Source organism: Odontesthes bonariensis, chromosome 5 (assembly GCF_027942865.1).
Source record: "Odontesthes bonariensis isolate fOdoBon6 chromosome 5, fOdoBon6.hap1, whole genome shotgun sequence".
NCBI classification, from domain to species: Eukaryota; Metazoa; Chordata; class Actinopteri; order Atheriniformes; family Atherinopsidae; genus Odontesthes; species Odontesthes bonariensis.
In genome coordinates, this window is record NC_134510.1 from 27,159,068 (window position 1) to 27,178,037 (window position 18,970).

General features: G+C 43.1%; 1 protein-coding gene across 10 annotated transcripts in view; it reads left to right on the forward strand.

Moving 5' to 3' along the window:
- The window catches only part of pou2f2b (POU class 2 homeobox 2b), a 46,063-nt gene that overhangs the window by 12,478 nt on the left and 14,615 nt on the right, over positions 1 to 18,970 (forward strand). For 4 of the 10 annotated variants that reach the window (XM_075465888.1, XM_075465894.1, XM_075465895.1 and 1 more), the window contains exons 2-5: positions 17,058 to 17,123; positions 17,301 to 17,341; positions 17,610 to 17,666; positions 18,431 to 18,553. In XM_075465888.1, coding sequence (XP_075322003.1) covers positions 17,058 to 17,123; positions 17,301 to 17,341; positions 17,610 to 17,666; positions 18,431 to 18,553 — 287 coding nt within the window. The other 6 variants (XM_075465892.1, XM_075465896.1, XM_075465893.1 and 3 more) reach the window with 6 other exon arrangements.

Genomic DNA, 18,970 nt, shown 5'->3' on the forward strand with positions numbered 1-18,970 from the left:
AGACTTTCCCAATCTCTTTGTATTCCTTTTTCTTTATCCAGAAGTGATGCTCCACTATCTTTTCACCACAATAAAATTCACTTTTGATTTAAGAATCACTTGTTTTGCTTCAGATTTTGATTTAAAGTTGTGAGTGTTTTATGGAACAGTGACACTTATCTTTTCAGTAGTTGTTAAGAGACAGACAGTTGAGGTGCCCTCTGTCCATAGTGTGCATGACTCTCTACATCTGCTCCATGTTTAAAAGGTCATTTGTCTAACCTGACATTTTCTGCCCTTACCAAAGGTTTCCTCAATATCCAGCCCGACTCCCTCAATCAGAGTTTATGTTTCTTCATCTATTTATTTGCATTTGTATAAACCTTTTCTGACAATACGTTGCTCTTTGGTGTCAAAAAATATCAGGAGAGTAGGAGGCTGGATTCTATCATCTTGTAATGTTCAATAAACTAAGAAATGACAGATGTGTTCCCCTGTGTGAGTGTGTTTGAGTGTGTGTGCGTTTGCTGTAGGTCCAGGTTGCCTGGGTAATGGGGCCAAGGATTCCAAGAAATGCAAGTTTCAACGGGAAGTGTACTGAGTGGGTAGATACACACTCGATAGGGGCTGATTAGGGATTAATGCGCATGCATGTGCATGTGTGTGTGGATGTACTTTTAGAGTTCCCTTTATGAGGACCAGTAGAATTTTTAGACCATTGCAGTGAGGACATTTTGTGAAAGTGAAGGCACTTTGGCCAGCTTGTGTGTGTGTGGGTGTGTGAGTGTGCCAGCAGGATGTTTTTACTCAGCACAGGTTGTCACTCTCCTGTTTCGCCTTGTGTGCCTTTTGTTCCACTCCTACTCCACCATTTTGGTTTTTGTCTAGGACAAAAAGAGACCCCACAGAAAGCCCCCCTAACCTGAGCACTGCCTCTCTCCAGAAATTTTTCAAACGTCCCTCTCCATTACACACTGCAGTGTTTACTGAAGACAACTAAGCAAAATGATATATAGTTGGTCTGTTGCCATACTACATACACTATATAATATGAATTGAACTAAATTGAATAATTATTTATTAACGCCTAAAGGGAAATTAAATTCGTGTAGTTATTGAAAAAAATAGATAAATTAGGGATGTACTAGTAATGAAATACTGATATTGATGTTTACAGTCTGAATAAAACAGTCTGAGTTTGTCACATCACGTACAACAAACAATCAAGTAAATGAAATTAGGTCTCCAAATCAACAGGAAGTGAACAGTGCTCTCTGCTCACAGGTGCTGGAGGCATGTCTGCACCACAACCTGATTGTCAGATCTCAGATCCGCTCAAATTAAACTCAGGACAAACAGAGTGGAGTTGATACTAACTGAGGCAAACTGTTTAGATGTGAAATCCCAAACGTACACTGCAGATACTGCAGAAACTTACATGGTGATGGCAGATATGTCCCAGCTGTCGAGGATTCAGCCGACATGTATCGGCGTAGTGTGAGTACGTCAGCAGGGAGAGCCAGACTCAGTCAGCAGTCGCAGCAGTGTATCAATGTATCCCTTATTCCAGATATCTCCTGTTAAAGTTTGTGAAAGTCTTAGGTGCATAATGAGATCTCTATCACAGCAGCTCTGCAGAAAATCAATCCACAGAGCGTCCCCCGACCGTAGTTCCTCCTGAATTTTAGGTCCTCTCTGATTAGCTGCTACCATTGCTGGTGTTCTTATATCTAGTTCTTATATTTCCATGATGAAGGCAGAGCGTTAGCTGGGGAGTTGCTAGTCAGTGGCCAATGCATTGTATTTTCTTCATTTCAAACAATTGTTTGTTATGGGTTAGGTCAGATTTTGCTCGCCTTATATACTCAATCCCACTACATCATGAATTTTTTATTTGTCCTAAAAACAGTTTAACAGCCCTACTCCACAATTCAGTAAAACACAGCTCTCTTCCTTTCTACATGTTTTAAGGAAATTCCTAACATATATAACCTATTTTCAAGGTAATATCAGAATTTGCTTTACTTGGGCTTTAAGATAATAACTTGGCTGATTATTGATACTGACCATTTAATGCCAAGGAAACAATAAAACATTGCATAAAGCTCACAATTCTCAAAGATTATTCAGGGAAGAAATGGTTTGAACTTCTCTCTTTGCACTCCAGTTTGATCCTGCTCTACACCATTGACATCTCCTCTACAACTCATCTGAATTCTGGGTTTTATTACTTGCTTAAATGAGCATTTTTAAAGCTCAATCAGATGTTCCCACGTATAAACAATGTCCTTGTTGATATGGTTTCATATTTGCAGATGCCCGTTAATGCAGATATGCCTGTGATAGGCAAATATTGGCCATCAGACGTAGTATGCTCTGCTACATATAAACATCACTAGAATTTAATACAAATAAATGGTTTTATGCAAAGAATTGAAAAAGATGAAATAAAATGCACTTTTGTTTGTGCATGGGGACAACAGGAGGTGAGCCTGCTGTCAAGTGGCTCAACTGCAAAGACTCCAATGTGCATGTACTGGAAAGCAACTTATATCAGTGTAAATGTGGTTTGAGCTTGGAACACAGCACCCAGTTATCTTACTGCATTCAACGAGCTCTTTGTCTTGTAGTTGGCAGAAGTGACACAGTCAGTTTGGACCAAGTTTTCTGTGCCCTCACTGGTCAGGTTTTCGTCACTTAGTGTATTTTTTGTCATCTTTTTTTAGCCCCTCGTCGCGGCTCTTTGTTCAGCTGTGAGTTGTGGTGATGGGAGGGCAGTGGCTGGCTTGTTGAATGAACTCTGTGGTTGTGCTGACAAATCAATGATAAAGAGTAATGACATCAACAGTGTAATGTATCTCCTTGTGCTTTCATTGACTCTCCCCGACTCCCCTCCTAATGTTAATACCACCTTGGGTCTTTGCCATTGCTTTGCACCATAAACGATGTTTCTATCTCTTTATGTTTGTCATTATATGAATCTTTTATCTCTGTCGTTTGTTTCCCTCTGTTGGTCTGTCTATCCTCTAACTCCCTCCCTCTCCGTCTCTCCCTCTCTATTGATCCAGTCATAGTTTTCTCAGTCTTCACAGTACTAGGCTGCTCTAATCAATACAGATAATTGTCTGCTCTCTCTCGATGCCAAACATAGTCTCCCCTTCTCCCCTCTCTCCCTTTTTATCAATGAACCCTGGTCTTCCCTCACCCCTCCTCCCCCACCTGGCCCTCTCCCCTTCCAGACAGGGATTCCCCCTCCCCTAATGACGGGAGATAACCTGCTTTCTTTACCGATTTTCTCCCACCCGCCCTCCCCCACACGCATCCCTGCCTCACCCGCTGCCTCCCTTTCCTCCCTCGTTCATCGATTACCGTGAGAGTCAGGGCCTGGCCTGCCCACCCTGCAGATGTAAACACACACAGCACTCATGTTGTGGTTTATTTGCCCTTCAACTGTTCCACGTGTGTGGGCCCTTCGGTTAATCGGTGGGATACAGTGGTTTTTACCCGGTCAAAGCGGCTCCCAACACATGGTCATCATGGAGGATGATGTTATAGATTCACTGTTTGCTCTGTGGTCCATCACGGGCAGAATCTGATCTCTCAACCTTCTCATTTGTGACATCGGGACATCTTGGTTCACGTTTTGAACCATTTCAATGACCTGTTTGACCTGCAGTAGAGAAGCAAGTTTAATGTTACACTAGTGTTTGAAGAGGATATTTGTAACCTACGCCTTTGCAAAGGCATGCAAAGGGCAAATATATCCCTATTTTACCAGCTCTCCATCTGTTTTTCCTTTATAACACAGTCCGGTTAATGGAGACACCACTCCACCAAGAATTTAAAGTATTCATAGAGTGGATTAGTATATAAGAAATATATGGATCGTCCACAACTTTAAAAACATCTGTCAAATATTGTGAAGGTTCTTCTTGTGCAGACAGAAGAATTTTCATTCACCAGAAGAATATTCATACTGGCTGTGGATCCTTAGTGTCTTGTTGGCTCCTGGGTGAGGCCTCCATGAATCAGGCTTGTTGACAGATAAAGATGTTGGCAGCCTGCAGGACATGTCAACGCATTGAGCTCTTAGTCGAGCCATTCCTGAATTTTGGCTGTGCCAGGGCACGTTGACCTGCTAAAGCAGGGTGCTGCTGTCATGCAGTTGCTATGGAGGAGGGCTGTGCTTCATCTGCAGCCAGGTTTAGGTGGGTGGTATGTGTCAAAGTAACATCCACGTGAATGCCAGGACCCCAGGTCTCTCTGTCGAACATTAGGCTCTAACAACACAATCAGTGTTATGCACTTCACCTGCCACTGTGACAGTTATCTTCCATCTGGCTGATCTGTGTGTACGAGGCTTTAGCCGAGAATCACAAGCCAAGTTAGCTTTGTTTATGTTGTCCAAAGATTATATTTATATCAGAGATTTATAATCTGCTTTAATTAATCCCTTTATCAGTCAAGGGAAACTTTTAACAGGGAAAAACAAAGCAACAGTGGAGGAAGCTGGAGAAGCATCTGCAGTGTGTTATAGATACAGACCAATAAGAGCAACGTTCATATTCTAACATGAAGACAAAGAACTGTAGGTAAATAAAGTATATCTTGATTCAATACACTTAATATCAAGAAAGTGCAATAAGTTAGAGAATTTCTGCTAAGGCATAAAATAGCAAAGACTGGAGCGTGCCGGTGAATATCCACAGCAGTGCTGCATTCATATTCTGTCTCTACATATGAAATCCTGTGTGTTTAATAATGCATCCACCCATCCAGCCAACAAGGCAGGTTATAGGGCTGCTGGTTATTGTACTCTGTGTGTGTGTGTGTATGTGTGTGTCTGTGTACAGTTGCCCACTTGTGTGTCTATCTTTCTACAAATCAAACGCATAGTATCCAGCTCAAGTCTCTGATGTATGCTCTATCACTGAACTCAATCTGGAGCTGCACTAAACCACACAGGCAATATCAATGACAATATATATTTATGGTATATGTATCCAATGTTTACACGAATATGTCATATCCACTCGCATCTGCTGCAACTGATAGCTGAGGCCACGCCATATTTCTGTTTGGTCTTTTCCACTAGAGGAGTAAGTGAGATGGAGTTGGAAAAGGTAGAGGCAGTTTTGATCGTTATGTAGGCTGAGCATAAAATGAGCTGCTGTTTTATGGGAAAACAGAAGATAGTATGAGCAAATCATTCGTATTTGAATTGTTAAGAGTGTGTTCAAGTTGTATGAATCTGTTTGGTGCATCGGTGTGTTATCTGTGCGTTATTGAACGCTGATGTTTGGGTTTGGGTTTGTTTGTGACCCGGTGTGCATGCATGTGTACATCTGGGACAAACAGAGAGCGTCTGTGGGTCAGGCTCAAGTTTAAGTGTGTGTGATCACACTAAGCACGGCTTATGAGCGAGACGGAGAGGAGAGGAGAGGAGAGGGGTGGAGGGAGGTAAGGCAGGGGAGTGATATTGTCCTGGACGAGGATGGAGGGGGTTGGATGGGAGACAGCAGGGATCTTCCTTGCCTCCTGGGAGTTGAACCTGCAACCCCTAACCTCCCTCAAGCCCTCCGGTCATGGACTTGAACCCAGTAACCCCCTGATGGACAATCTGTTCCTCTCCCCAGCCTCACTGCAGCGCCCTGCATGACATTAACAGATAAACAGGCCGTGCGTGAGTACACACGTGCACACTGACACCTCTATGTTTGAGTCAAGTGTTTGGTCAGTTGTCCTCGGCTTTGATTTTTGGTCTTGCCCTCTTTTTATTCAGTGCTTGTCAAACAGATGAGGTGAAAGGATGGAGTCCTGGAGTGTGGTGATTTGTTATTTGATCTCTCAAGTTTTCCTCTCTTGTTTGTTGAGATTTGTGCTTTCTAAGTGCGTGTGAAATGCAGTTTCTTTCTTTTCTCATTTTGCTTTCACTAAAATAGTTCAGTAGCGTATGGAACACGATCCATTGGGGCTTTTTCTGCCTCTCAGCGGACACTATCTCTCCTGCTGTCCCTCTAACGAGGACAGAAGCAGGGAGGTTTATGCATGCTTGGGCCCAGTTCATTCTTCACCTGTCAACAAAATCATTCTCACCTCAGAAAAAAAAATACAGTAGGGAGGAGGACAGGAGGGGGGGCAGTAAGTGAGAGGGGAAGGATGGAAAGATGAGGAAGAAAGAAAGAGGACATGGGCTGATTTATTCTGCCTGGCCATTTTCTTTGCTTCTTTATTTCTGTATTTCTTCCCTTGTTTGTATTTGTGGGCTCTGCTTATCAGATCTCAGCTTCATTCAAGACCTCAGTGAGGGGGAGAAGCCAGACGCCTCCGTCTCTTTTTTATCCAATCTCTCTGCTTCCCTTTCTCTCTCGCTTTCTCGGGTTCTCCCTCTCCTAACCTTTGAGAATAAGAGCCTTGAATTTGAATTTCAGAGCGAGCTTGCGAGCAAGAGGAGGAGGTGGGTGAGGAGAGAGTCGGTGGAGGGAGTGGTGGGGAACATTGAAGCTGCGGTCATTGGGAAAGGGCCTGTTCAGCGCGTCCCCCGGCCTCCCCCCTCAGAGGGGCCCCGATCGATACAAACTCGGAGCAATAAAGCTTTCCCCCTGTCATCTCTGCAGAATACAAAGCAGAATAGAGGGAGGGAGAGAGAAGGAGAGAGGGAGAAAGAGGTGAAAAGCTGTTCCGCTAGCCAGACCAATTTCCTTGCCCCCCTCCCCTCGTTTGCTTCACCACCACCTCCCTAACACACCATCACCACCACCTATATCACCCCCTTCCTCAGCTCCTTATTTTTTTATCTATCACTCTTTCACCTCTTTGTACAATATTTCCCTCTCGCTGTATCACTGAACAGCTATTTCTCCATAATAAATACAACATGAATTAAGTATACAACAGAGTCCCTGCTTCCCCAACTACTGGAAACGGGGCAGAAACTGTGATATAAGATGGAAAAGAAGTAGCCAAGCAGCGGGATGGTGAAAAACAGAAAGGAAAATAGTTATGTCAGGGGATAAAGTGCATGAGTGTGTGTGCGGGGGGGGGGGGGGGACTAGCGAGGGGTTGCATCTGGAGGAAGAAAGACGGATGTAGCGATACAGGTAGAGAGGAGGTGGAGGAATATTGATGAGGAGGAGGGGGGTAGGTAGGGGAAGGGGAGCTGGGTGAGGAAAGGAAGAGGCACACAGAGAGGTGAGGGGTCAAACAGCAATCGCTTGAATTGAGAGCCAATTACTGTAATTGTAATCTGGATTCAAAGCGGTGAACCACAGCACTGACATAAGACCGCGTGTGTGCGGCTTTCTGCATGCTGTGTTGATTCTTCAGTGAAACTGCGGATGTGCATGTATTCTGTGTGTGTGTGTGAGCACCCGTGTCTCCATTCTTCTCCACTGAATGGCAGTGCAGGAGTCAGCCTGCCAATCAACTATTGTGCTCTTGTCAATTTAATAATATTTCTGAACGCTGACCTCCACCGCACAACAGCCATCACTCTATGTGTGTGTATTTCTGTGTTTGTGTGTGAGTGTGTCTCTATATATTTCTCCGTCTCTCCCTCTTTCACCTCAGTCTCACCCCCACCAACACAAACCTCCCTGTCTGTCTCCCTCTCTCAGTCCCTGTCTGTTTTTCTCTCTTTTATTAGAAAAAGATAGCATGAATCCTTCATCTCTCTTTCACTGATTCTCGCCGTTATTGTCCCTCCATCTCTCTGCTCTCCTTTTCTTGAGTCCTTCTGGCTTTTCTCTCTGGAATTTTTTTAAACGCATGCACTGGCCACCTTTATATCCCTTCCTATTCTGCTTTTGCTCTCACTCAGTCTTTTTTTTAACTCTATCACCTCATATCCCTATCCTTCCTCTTGTATTTTCTCCTTCAGACATCATCCCTCCATCATCTTATCTCAACTTACTCCTCTCCATCCGTCTCTTCTCCTCTCCACCCGGCTGCTGTCCGTTTTTCCAGGCCAAATCTTCCTGTCTCATCGTCATCACTGTCCCGTTTTGCTTTTTCATCATCATAAGCTCATTTTGTCAACTCCGTGTCCCCCATCACTCCTCAATCTCCCCTGCTCCATCCTTCCTTCCTTCCTCCCTCATCCCTCTCTCCCTCCCTCCACCCTTTTCATTCCCTGGGGAGGTCAGTAATAATGGTAGTGATGGAGTGAGAGAGGGAGGTGCGATTATTGTCTTGTCGGGAGTCAGAGGAATCGATCGGCCCAGAAATATGAGGCGCGAGAAAGAGCCGCTGTGTCAGATACAATAACCACCCGCTCCCGGGGGCTTACACACATACATACGCTCGCATGCACACTCACACACACAACATACAGACACATACCCGTTTCCAACACGAACATACGCATTCATTTAGTTTGACGCAAGTGCAGACACTTGTACCATCTTTCTTTTTCATTAACGCACACACATCCCTCTTCTTCTGTGGTGGAGGAGAGTGGTGAGGCAGCCCAATCATCTACATGCTTTGATCTGAGATAAAGCATAGAGGTAGATCTGTTCTGATCATTCTTCATGCACAGATAAAGGGCAAGGCGAGGAAAATCGCTCACACACCTTTCACTCACATAGCTACAAACAGACATAAACACACACATAGGCACGCACGCCGCACACATGCTCACACTGAGACCTTTCACTGCTGTTGCCTGGCAACGTGGCCGAGTGTCCAATCCGAGCGGAGAACAGTGGCCAGTGATGTCACAGCTGCTGCTGACCAGCAGGTCTGAGAGAGAAAGAGAGACGGAGGAGGCGAAGAGAAAGTTTGAATCGGCGAAAGGAGAGGCAGAAGGTCGCCAAAAGAGAGCGGGGTGATGATGAGAGGGTTTGAAGGAAGAGAAGCAGAGCAGGTGAAGAGCAGGCCGAGGTGACAGAGGGGTAGCTGGGAGAAAAAGAGATTTTACAGTTAAAGTGCTGCTATTTTTATGTATTTTAATAAGGAGAATTGAATGGTTCTTCATAACAGCCAGCTTCATCAGTGTCAGAGAACAGCTGAGTGTGAAGCGGCCTCAGTGCTCCTTGTGCCAGTAATGATGGTTGCCAGTCCCTCGCTGCAAACTCTTCACTCCTGTGCCAAGAGAAGAGGAAGATGAAGAGAGGGTTAGAGGAGCGAAGATAAAGATTTGAGCTTCAACCTTGGTTGCGCCGTGGGAGAGAGCGGTGTCTGTCTAGACAAACCCGACTCCCTATGGGCTGCCGAGATGACATAGAGAGGAGGGGAACGATGTGAAAGAAGGATGGAGGGGCAGAAGGGCCAGAGGAAAAGGAGCAATTGAGAGGTATTAGGACAGGAGAGGAATAGGTGTTGTAAAGGTGTAGGCGGCTGAGATGGCGCTGGTCCCAAGGTAGCCAACAGTGTGAGTGTGTTTTAGCCCCCGCTGCTACTCATACAAAACCTCAACCTCTGTAGTCTGCACACTGCTAGACCTACTGTTTATAATCCTGCAACTCCTCATGGGGTTGCACCTGAACACAGACGCACACACGAACACGCCTATACTCAGGACTGGATTTTGAATCTCTCACCTTGTATAATAGAGTCGTGCTGTTTGACTGTTTGTATGACTTGGTGGGTCCGTCACTGAGCCGGGCTCTGTCTCCGTCCATAGGAAGAGGAATATGATGGATTATATGAATTAGAGCCTGTGTGTGCTGTAGGCCCGAGGCTGCACTAGATATAAGAGGGCTGAGCCAAAGAAGGATGCTGAACTGGTTTGGAGACCTCAGAATTGTCCCTGCAATGACCCATTATACACAAGGTCTCCTCCCATACCCACGGCTAACATTCCCCCTCCAATCTTTTTATTCATCCCTTTCTGTCGCTCACCTTCATTCCCGTCACCTTTACATCTCCTTCATTCTTTTCCTTTTTTCTTTACTGTTCCCCTCCGTCTCTTTTTCTCTCTCTTAGTAACCCCTAATACCCCTCCCTCCCTGCCTCTCCCTCATTCTTTGACAGTGGAGTGATTGATGGTACTCCAGAGGCCTCAGCCCCCACCCATCCTCCTCCCTTGAGTCTCACTATCAGATTGTGTGCTTGTAAATGTGTATGTGTGTGCGTATGTGTCCATTGTTTTACAAACATAACTTCTAGTGTTGACCAAAACACTCTGTGTACAGCTAATATCCCCAATAAAATTATTCAGTATAACACCAGTAATTATTTAGAATTAATTTATACATGTTTTCAGATTTAATAAGAAGAATATTACGCTTCATTAAGACATCAGTTGTGGCCATTTGCTTGTGGCCCAGTGTCATCTGAATTGTAAGACGGAAGTGTTGCTAAGTCCGATCTCCATAGCAACCAAGACTCCTCGGGGCAGAAAGGCCTCCATGGCCATGAACTGTACAAAACACACACACAAAGCACACGGATTCACCAGACAAACAGCTATGCTTTCAAACACACACACACACACACACACACACACACACACACACACACACACACAGAGGGGTAGTTATGTGGTTAGATTGGGGTTTGAGCAAAGGTCATGGCCAAAGCCAGGCTGCCCAGATGACCTCTGACCCGGGGAACCACCCCCCCCTTCCATGATGTGCAGTCTGTCACTGTCGGAGAAAAGGCTCGGCCAGTCGGTTTCCTCATGAATGCACCAACAAACACCCTATGTGACTCCCTTCACTGATTGTTCACAGGTAGATTAATCCACAGATGCTAAACTAATGATATCATGTAAATCATTCAACCCAATAAGGATTTGTTTCAGGTATTCAGCCTCTTTGAGTTCCAGCCTGCACCATAGGCATTGGACTGTTTGTATGACTAAAAACAACTAGCAAAGCCAATAATAATTATTTTGTTTTTCAGATTATTTTCTGAATTTAGTATCATTATCTATAAAATGTTATGAAGCATTTTCCCCTCAGAATTTCCTCACACTCCCTGTTCCAAATGATGATCTTCAGGCCAAATCCTCAGCTTGTGCATAAAAAACATTCACTCATCTTTATCATATTTATATTATCTAAACTTTATTTATCGGGAACAATAACATTAAAATAAAATACAATAACATTAAAAAACAATGTGACGTGTATTCAGGACTTCTAGCTATGACTGATTTGTAGACTTCGTCCCGGTTTGACTTATTCTTTCACATAAATCCATCTATTTCTGAAATACTCTTGAGTATTTGTCATCGACTTTTCATACTGATGTAATTTCCTTGGTGAATGCTATTATTCACAGAGTTATCATACAAATCATCAGTGATTAGAGGACAGATATTAAAACGCGTTTCCGTATTACTGAGCCCCTCATGTGTTGCACTGTATGCACTTCTCCAAGTGTCTATCCTGCGGTACATTGGGTTGTTGTAAATCACCACATAAAGTATTTATAAGGTTAAACTTGGAAACTCTGCTGCCGTTAGCTTTTGAATTAGTGAACTCAGACCAAAGGAGAAGGACAGGGAGGGGTGAGCGCTGTGCTTCGACCTCTCTTCAAGGGGTGGAACCTGATTGTTCATCAGGTTTTGGAGAATAAAGAGTGCCACCTTGTGGCTCGTTCAGTCCACCGTCATAGCGGCACAGATACTGAAAATCAAGCCGGTATATCTGCTGAAACGTGCTGTTCTGCTTCCTCGTGATCTTTCCACAATCTTAGATTTTCACTTGTTTAGCAGTTACGCTTTTAATCCAAGTGGGCGGCACTGATAACGGCTCATATTTGGTTTATCAGTGATGTTCCACTGTCATGCCACATCTACCCATCACATGTAGAGATTCATGCCGTGGGTTTCTGTGGTGTATCACTTTGTACAGCCCACTGTGTGGCGTGGTCAGCGGTACAGTGAGTTTTGTGACTGAGTTTTTCCTTTCGTTAGACTGATAAACTTAGCTGAAGATGTCTCACATCTTCTGTTGTTGGTGCCGGCCTCCCTCGACAGACCACCATACACCCACTGATGTACTATCCCCCCGTCACTCCGACAGACACAAAGACACATCCAAGGAGAGATGCTATTAACTTGTAGTAAGTTTGAGATTTTTTAATGTTGACAGTTTCACGCTTAAGCCTGCCATCATACGTTCTTTGGTCAGAATGCCAAGCTTGCTGTTTTTGCCTCGCGTGTGTGTGAGAGTGAATAGGTATGTGTGTGTGTATTCATGAGTGGCTGTTTCCAGCCGCGCCATCACTTTCCGATGGCAATAGTCATCCCCCTCTTTTTCACCTCATCTATCTGTTGATCTCTTTGCTCTCTCACTCTCTCCCACTCTTCTTACCTCTTGCATGGTCCCCCCTTTTTTCTTCTTTTTTTTTTGTCTTGTATTTTCTCTCCTCTGAGCTGAGTTCCTACTCTTTTGAGACTTACTTCCTGTTGCAGGATGTGGGGAGGAGGTGGGGCCTTGGGGGTGTGGACTGTCATGCGTGTGTGATAGAGAAAGAGAGGGAGGATAACTCTCAACCATATGATTTAATACACTCCTCCTTTAGCGTTAGAGAACGAAGCGGGGAGGGAGAGTGAGAGTTTTTCTTTAGGTAGCGCACACACTCTCACACAGATATGACCAAGACAGCAGCAATAGCGGCAAAGGACTTCTCCAGTATGTGGTTGCCAGGTGAGTGACTGTCTGTGCAGCCTTCTTCCTTTGCTGGCCTTCATTTGCCAAGACCAATTAAGCTCTGTGTGACTGTGTGTGTGTGTGTGTGTGTGTGTGTGTGTGCGTGCGTGCGTGAGAGAAAGAGCAGTGTCTATGCTGTTGATTAATGCCACTGGGTCTAACAAGCTCAGCTAATTAGAGAGCATCAAAGGGGTGAGAGGTGGTGCGAAGCGAGAGAAGTGGAAGGATGGAGAGATGACGGATGGAAGGATGGATGAGTGGACGCCTGTCGCAGGCAGAGGGAAAGGTCAGACACCTCACTAGCCCGTAGCTTGTCTGTTTTTCTGTGTGTGTGCTTCAAGTGAATACTGAATGTTGAATGAGCTTGAAGAAAACACCGTAAAACAGTTTTTATTCTATTGTCACCTGCTTCTAATGAAACATTTGTGTTGCAGCCTGTGCATTTTTAAATAAGGTGATTATGTTTCATTTGTCATCAGCAGCAGCTCTTCTTCTTCTTCTTCTTCTTCTTCTTCTTCTTCTTCTTCTTCTTCTCTGTTACACTTACAGAGGCTTCCCTGAGAAGGTTTCCTACAACTTTTCAAATTGTAATGTATGCAAATCAATTTGAAGCTCGTTTTGAAGCACTCAAATTACGAGTTTCCTTGTGGGGAAATGCCTTATAATAATCATCCCTCTCATTACTTAATCCGGAAAGAAAGCAGAACAAAGTGTGGCTTTGCTCACCCCACGGCCTCTTTACGGCGGTCAGTTCAGGCTGCCAGAAGAGACACACATAGTCTCAGTTGACCAGCGACCAGTCTCATAGATAAACACAGGAGGCTGTACGCTGACTCACCGATTACCAGAAATCTCTTTTTAAATGTCAATTAGCTCAGTCTCCGGCGTCATGAGACAATATAAAAGAAGATAAAAGAAGAAAATATAACAAACGTCTGTAATGATGTGCGCTGTGTATCATTGAGGGATTCATGGTTTTAAAAATCACTAAGTCACTTCTTAACACGATGTGGTCACTGCTGTGACCTCCACAGAGTTTCTCTTACCGGGATGACACATGCTGCTGACGAAGTGCAACACACAATGTAAATAAAGCAAAGTCGCATACAGTAACGATTTAAAGCTCAATGCAAAAGCTTTGATGACTAAATTTAAACAATTATTTTGCATATTTATTTTTTACAAGCTTCTTGTAGATCAGCGTTAACGTTTTATTTAAATGTATAGCAGCGGTTTTCTCATTAAAAACCGAAGTAAATTCATGTGTATAAAACGTTGACTTTAGCAACATGGCTGCATTTTAATCAGTGGGTAAGTATGCGTCTTCTCTGACAACCTCGTTCATCTGATCAAACTTCATCAATGAAATAAGCGAAGAAATCATTCATTTACACTTAAATGAACGTAAATCTGCTTAAAGTTTAAACTGTCATCAGTTTTATGTAACAAAGAAACCGGTTCATTTACATGTTCTGGTTTTCATAACTTTGAGAGTACTTGCATCCGTCAGCATTCAGCAGCAATATGTTGTATTCACCAGTCTGTTTTGTGAGCTGCTGTTTAGCATTTTGATTATTTCGTTGCTGTTTTAGTAAACAAGACCAAATAATGATGATTCATGTTTGATAAAAAAAAAATCCAACAATATGACCATCATGGATTTTAAATAAATGTTGGCTTTGATGGTCTACTGCCTTGACATCCTGGATTTCCCTTCAACGTCTCATATGTTTTGGTAATTCCTTTCTTTGGTCACTAATTCTTCCAATGGTTTCTTCGAATTATTTCATTATTCGAATTTATTATATTTTATCGTAATTAACTTGAACTTATTTCTTATTACTATGACTCTCTGATGCTCAGTTTTAAAATAGAAAACTAAATGTTTTATCGTATTTAAATATCAACACCCCTCAGCAGTGCTTAGGTTTTTCCAAATATATGTAGTTTGTCATTTTAATTTTATTCTAAATCACCCAGCCCTTTAGGCTGTGGGGTTATGTCCTGGCTCAGGAAGTGGGGTGTGGGGTGTTCAGGATCAGGGTGGTTGCAGTGGAGTTTCATCTCGGCCAAAATACCCAGAGGAGAATAACAGAAACAGTCCAGACTGAGCACAGAAACTTTTGTTCCTTGTTCCTTTCTGTTGCATCATTAATTCATGACACAGGATTATGTAGCATTAGATTTGATCTGTTTAAGATACAACAAGCTTGATGTTGCACACTGCTTTCACAGAGTCACAGATAAACTCTGAACTTTGCTGTAACCTTAACTTAACTTGACTAGTTGAACTTTCTCTTTGTAAGAAAAAGTGCCCGCTCTAAGAAAAAAAGAGGAAAAAACGAATCAAGAAGTCACTGCCTAAAGGCGCATCTTCTTATTCATACATTTTCTGATACTAACCTTACAGCAGTAACTCTGCTCAGTGTAATGTGAAATCAGTTGCATGCTTGTGTGTGCAGCAGCGTGTTGTAAAACAGAGGCATGTTTTAAAAGATGCAGTGAAGGAGAGAGTGAGAGAGAGTAGGTTAATATTAATAGCAGCGTTGACAGTAAGTGTTAGGTTTAGCACTCGGCGTTCAACCCGGTACAAGGGGAAGTCGAGAGGGGAAGTGAGAAAAAGACACAGCATCTTGATATACTGTCCCACCACTGTATTACTGACCACATTATCCACCACACCACTGTCTGTAGGCCATTTCACATCATGAATCAAGACACACCTTCTCCATGTGTCCTGCGACCGGGCAGCACGAGATGCTGCTCTTTGGGAGCGTCACATTGCAGCAGTTTTATGAGCTGGACCATCATTTTATACCCTGGATTTGGCTTCAGTGTTGTACACTCCACATTCTGAAGATCTGGGTGGCCTGAAGAGTTTTTTATATGTAAGAGGAAGATGCTATTCTGGGGACGTATTCAGTAGTTTTAAGCAGAAATTGAGCAACGGTGGACAGTTTGTTAGTTTCACTGTTAAATCCCGCATCTTACACAGGCAAAATAAGAGGCACACGACATGTTGGACTAACCACAAACTGACCGTAAATGCGAATCAACCAGATGTCAGCATCTGTGTGGTTGATTACCAAATTAGATGTAACTTTTTGTGGGAAATCCTGCTATCACTGTGTTGGGTTTTGTGTGTGCATGTGCATGTGCATGTGCATGTGCATGTGCGTGTGTGTGTGTGTGTGCGTTTTCAGCTGGTTTGTGGCACCAGAGTGAAGCTTCTCTGATCGTCACTTCCCCTAAAGAAACTAAACTCCGCTGATCACTGAAGTGAATATGCCTCTGAGTACTCATCTTTTTGATAAAAACACTTAATTGTTAGCTTGTTTATTTAGAAATGGTCTCAGGTCAGTGGTGGTTAGTGGACCCATGTGTTGCTACTGCCCCCCAATGGTGTAAACCATGCTTGACCACATACTTTTCCTTATTGCAGAGTCACATAATATCCTTTCCTGTATGTACAGTTCATTGTAGGAATAAACAAACTGATAGGAAATGTACAAGATGCAATCATGTCAGTGCTGCACATGAGAAACAACAGGAAAAGGGGAGATGAGAGTGAAAGAGGGAGAGAAAAAGAAGGAGGGAGACAGAGTTTATTATGCAGGTGGCAGATATAATTAGTTGGTCGTTGGGCAGATTTGCATATTTTCACAAAAGGGAAGTAGTTCTGTGTACGTGTGTGTTTGCGTGTTAAGGGGAGACAGAGCAAGCGAAGGGGGGGAAAGGTTTCAGATGGTCACAACAAAAGTTGGTTTACAGTTTGTGGTTTCAGACAAATAAAAAAGCTTTTGTAATTAGATAATGCCGTAACCTGATAGCCAAACATAGAAATACCACACAAACAGTCTATAGACATCATAACCACACACTAATGTATTCACTCTAAACTTTCCTCAAATCATGCGCATTTCTGTCTTATCTGGTCTCACTGGTGCTCTTCTTGTTTTTTTGTTTTTTTTTGTGATATACAGATTAAAGATATGATTTCTTGCCTCCCTCAAATTATGCTGTTGCTATAGGGACTGTCCCAATACAGTATCAGACAGAAAGTGATGTGGTCTTATCATGAATGACACACTACATGAGACATTTTTAGCACAGCATTGCTCCCACGAAAACACCTTGTGTTAAATTTAGAAGCAAGCACTTTGGGTCAACCTACTCTTATGTTAACCACTGTTTGGAAAGAATGAATGAATGTGGGCTGGATTCAGCTTGTAAATGATTCAGCCACATTGTTTAGCTTACAGTGTGTGGGCCCGGTCTGTGACCTGAAAACACTCAACCCTAACCTATCTCAGATCGACGCCCTGGTCGTCCTCTTTTCCCTTTTGTCATCTAGATTCTGATCACCATCTCCGTCAATGCCTTTTATTCTGCTGCCGTCTGCACTTTGTGTGTGACACACATACAAGAATCAGGCTGGCTGACTTATTTATCGTGTGTGTCTTCCTGTTGCAGATATCAGGATGTCAAAGCAACTAGAGGTTGAGAAAGTGGGGGCTGACTCACCATTGGAGGGCACAGGTAAGGTTTGTCTCTGTGTGAGCCAACCAATTAAACTTACACAAATGCAGTGTCTGTATATAATTTGTATGTAAAAAAGTTGCACATGCATGACATTGGAAAGTATAGGTATGAGGTCGTGCGTGTGAGTTATGTTCAAGATGTAATTGATCACTTTTTCCTCTTCCTCCCACGCAGATTCAGAGCGGAATGGACCTGAATCAAATCACCAGGTATATGTGAGTCTTTTGATTCTTACAATTTTCTCCCACCAGTTTCGCTTCCATAATTGTTCTAACAACAACAATAACATTGTAACTAAAAGTGTAACAAGAAATTAACCTCTATCTGCAAGATCAATCGATATCCCACAATTATCTTACAAGTAAGGTTGTTGTTTATGCAAAAAGTTCTGAGATATGTTTATCATCAAAGCACACATACCACAATGTAAGGTGGGATTTTAACAATAACAATTCATTTTTGTGTTTGATTTTCCTCTTCTAGGCTCAGTCAATGAAAGTCAGCCCCTTCGCCCTGTCGCCAAACCTGAGCAGCAGCAAGGTGAGTGAGCTGTGTTCATCTGTGCATTGCTAAACTGCCTGCACATGTCTGTGCATGAATGTGGGCCTGTGTTTGAGCATCTATTGTATCTCAACATCAGGCTTTATTGATAGTAAGGTTGCCTGAGCTTTTCTATTCATCTCCATTCACTGAACTGCTCTTTTGTAGTATTCAACATTGAGGTTGATAATGTGTCGGCTCTCCACCCAGTCTTGAATGTAAACAAGCTCTTAAAGAGAATGATGGCACTCTCGCCTCACTAAGCCCATTGATAGCTGAAGTATATCTAATAGACTACTCTTCTCACCAAAACGTGAAGTCTTCCTAATTTGCATATTACAGATGGCATGCAAATCAGTAAGCTGGAAAAGGCTGCCAGCTCAAACATGTCTCATCCTCGGAGAAAAGATCCGTCTTTTGTGTTAGAAAACAGTTTGCTTGTGAGAATTTTGATCATTATCAGAGAATTAATTTAGGATTAAATTCAATTTAAAATGTAGTAATCTTTAATAACCATGTCATGACTGAGTCATGACATTTAAAAGATTAGCTTAAAAGATTAGCTCCACCTCTTCTCATCAACGCCTGTGAAGCAGTTTCTTTCCAACCTGCTGAACAAGGAGGCTGACAGATATATAAATTCTTTGCATCCTGTACATGCTTGTCCAATTTCCTCATTGGCCACAGCAGACTAAACTCTGTGCATCTCAGTTTTTCTGATTAACATTCCTCTACATGTATCCCTCTTCTCTCTATCTTCATAGCAGAATAAGATGGATGAGTGTCCTGAAATGTCTCCAGGCCTTCCATCCTCTCACGGCCCGACCCCCTCACAGACAGCCCTGCAGCATACACAACTTATGCTGACCGGCTCCCAACTAGCAGGGGTAGGACAGATTTTGCAAGAAATACATACAGACATGCACTTTGCTCTGCTTTTATCCATGGGTGAAGCCAAAGCCAGCCAGGGGTGGCCATGACCACAGAAAACATTAAAAACAATACCTCCCAGCTGCCCAACACCCTACCCCAGCTCCAGCCTGTCCAAAACACAAAAGGATTGGGTTCTTTATTTAAAAAGAAATAATATCAATTAATAAGAACAGCCTCAATACAGGTGACTTACGAACTGAGGAAACGCATAATTATAGCTCGTAAATGAAGGATACCTGGATACATTAGAGATAATGACTAGATTAATGCCTGTACAGACTGCAGGAAAAGCTTTGGAAACAAGTGCTACATGCTGCTGAGCAATCTTATGTACTTTAGATTCATGATTGATCATTTCTATCACCAGTTCA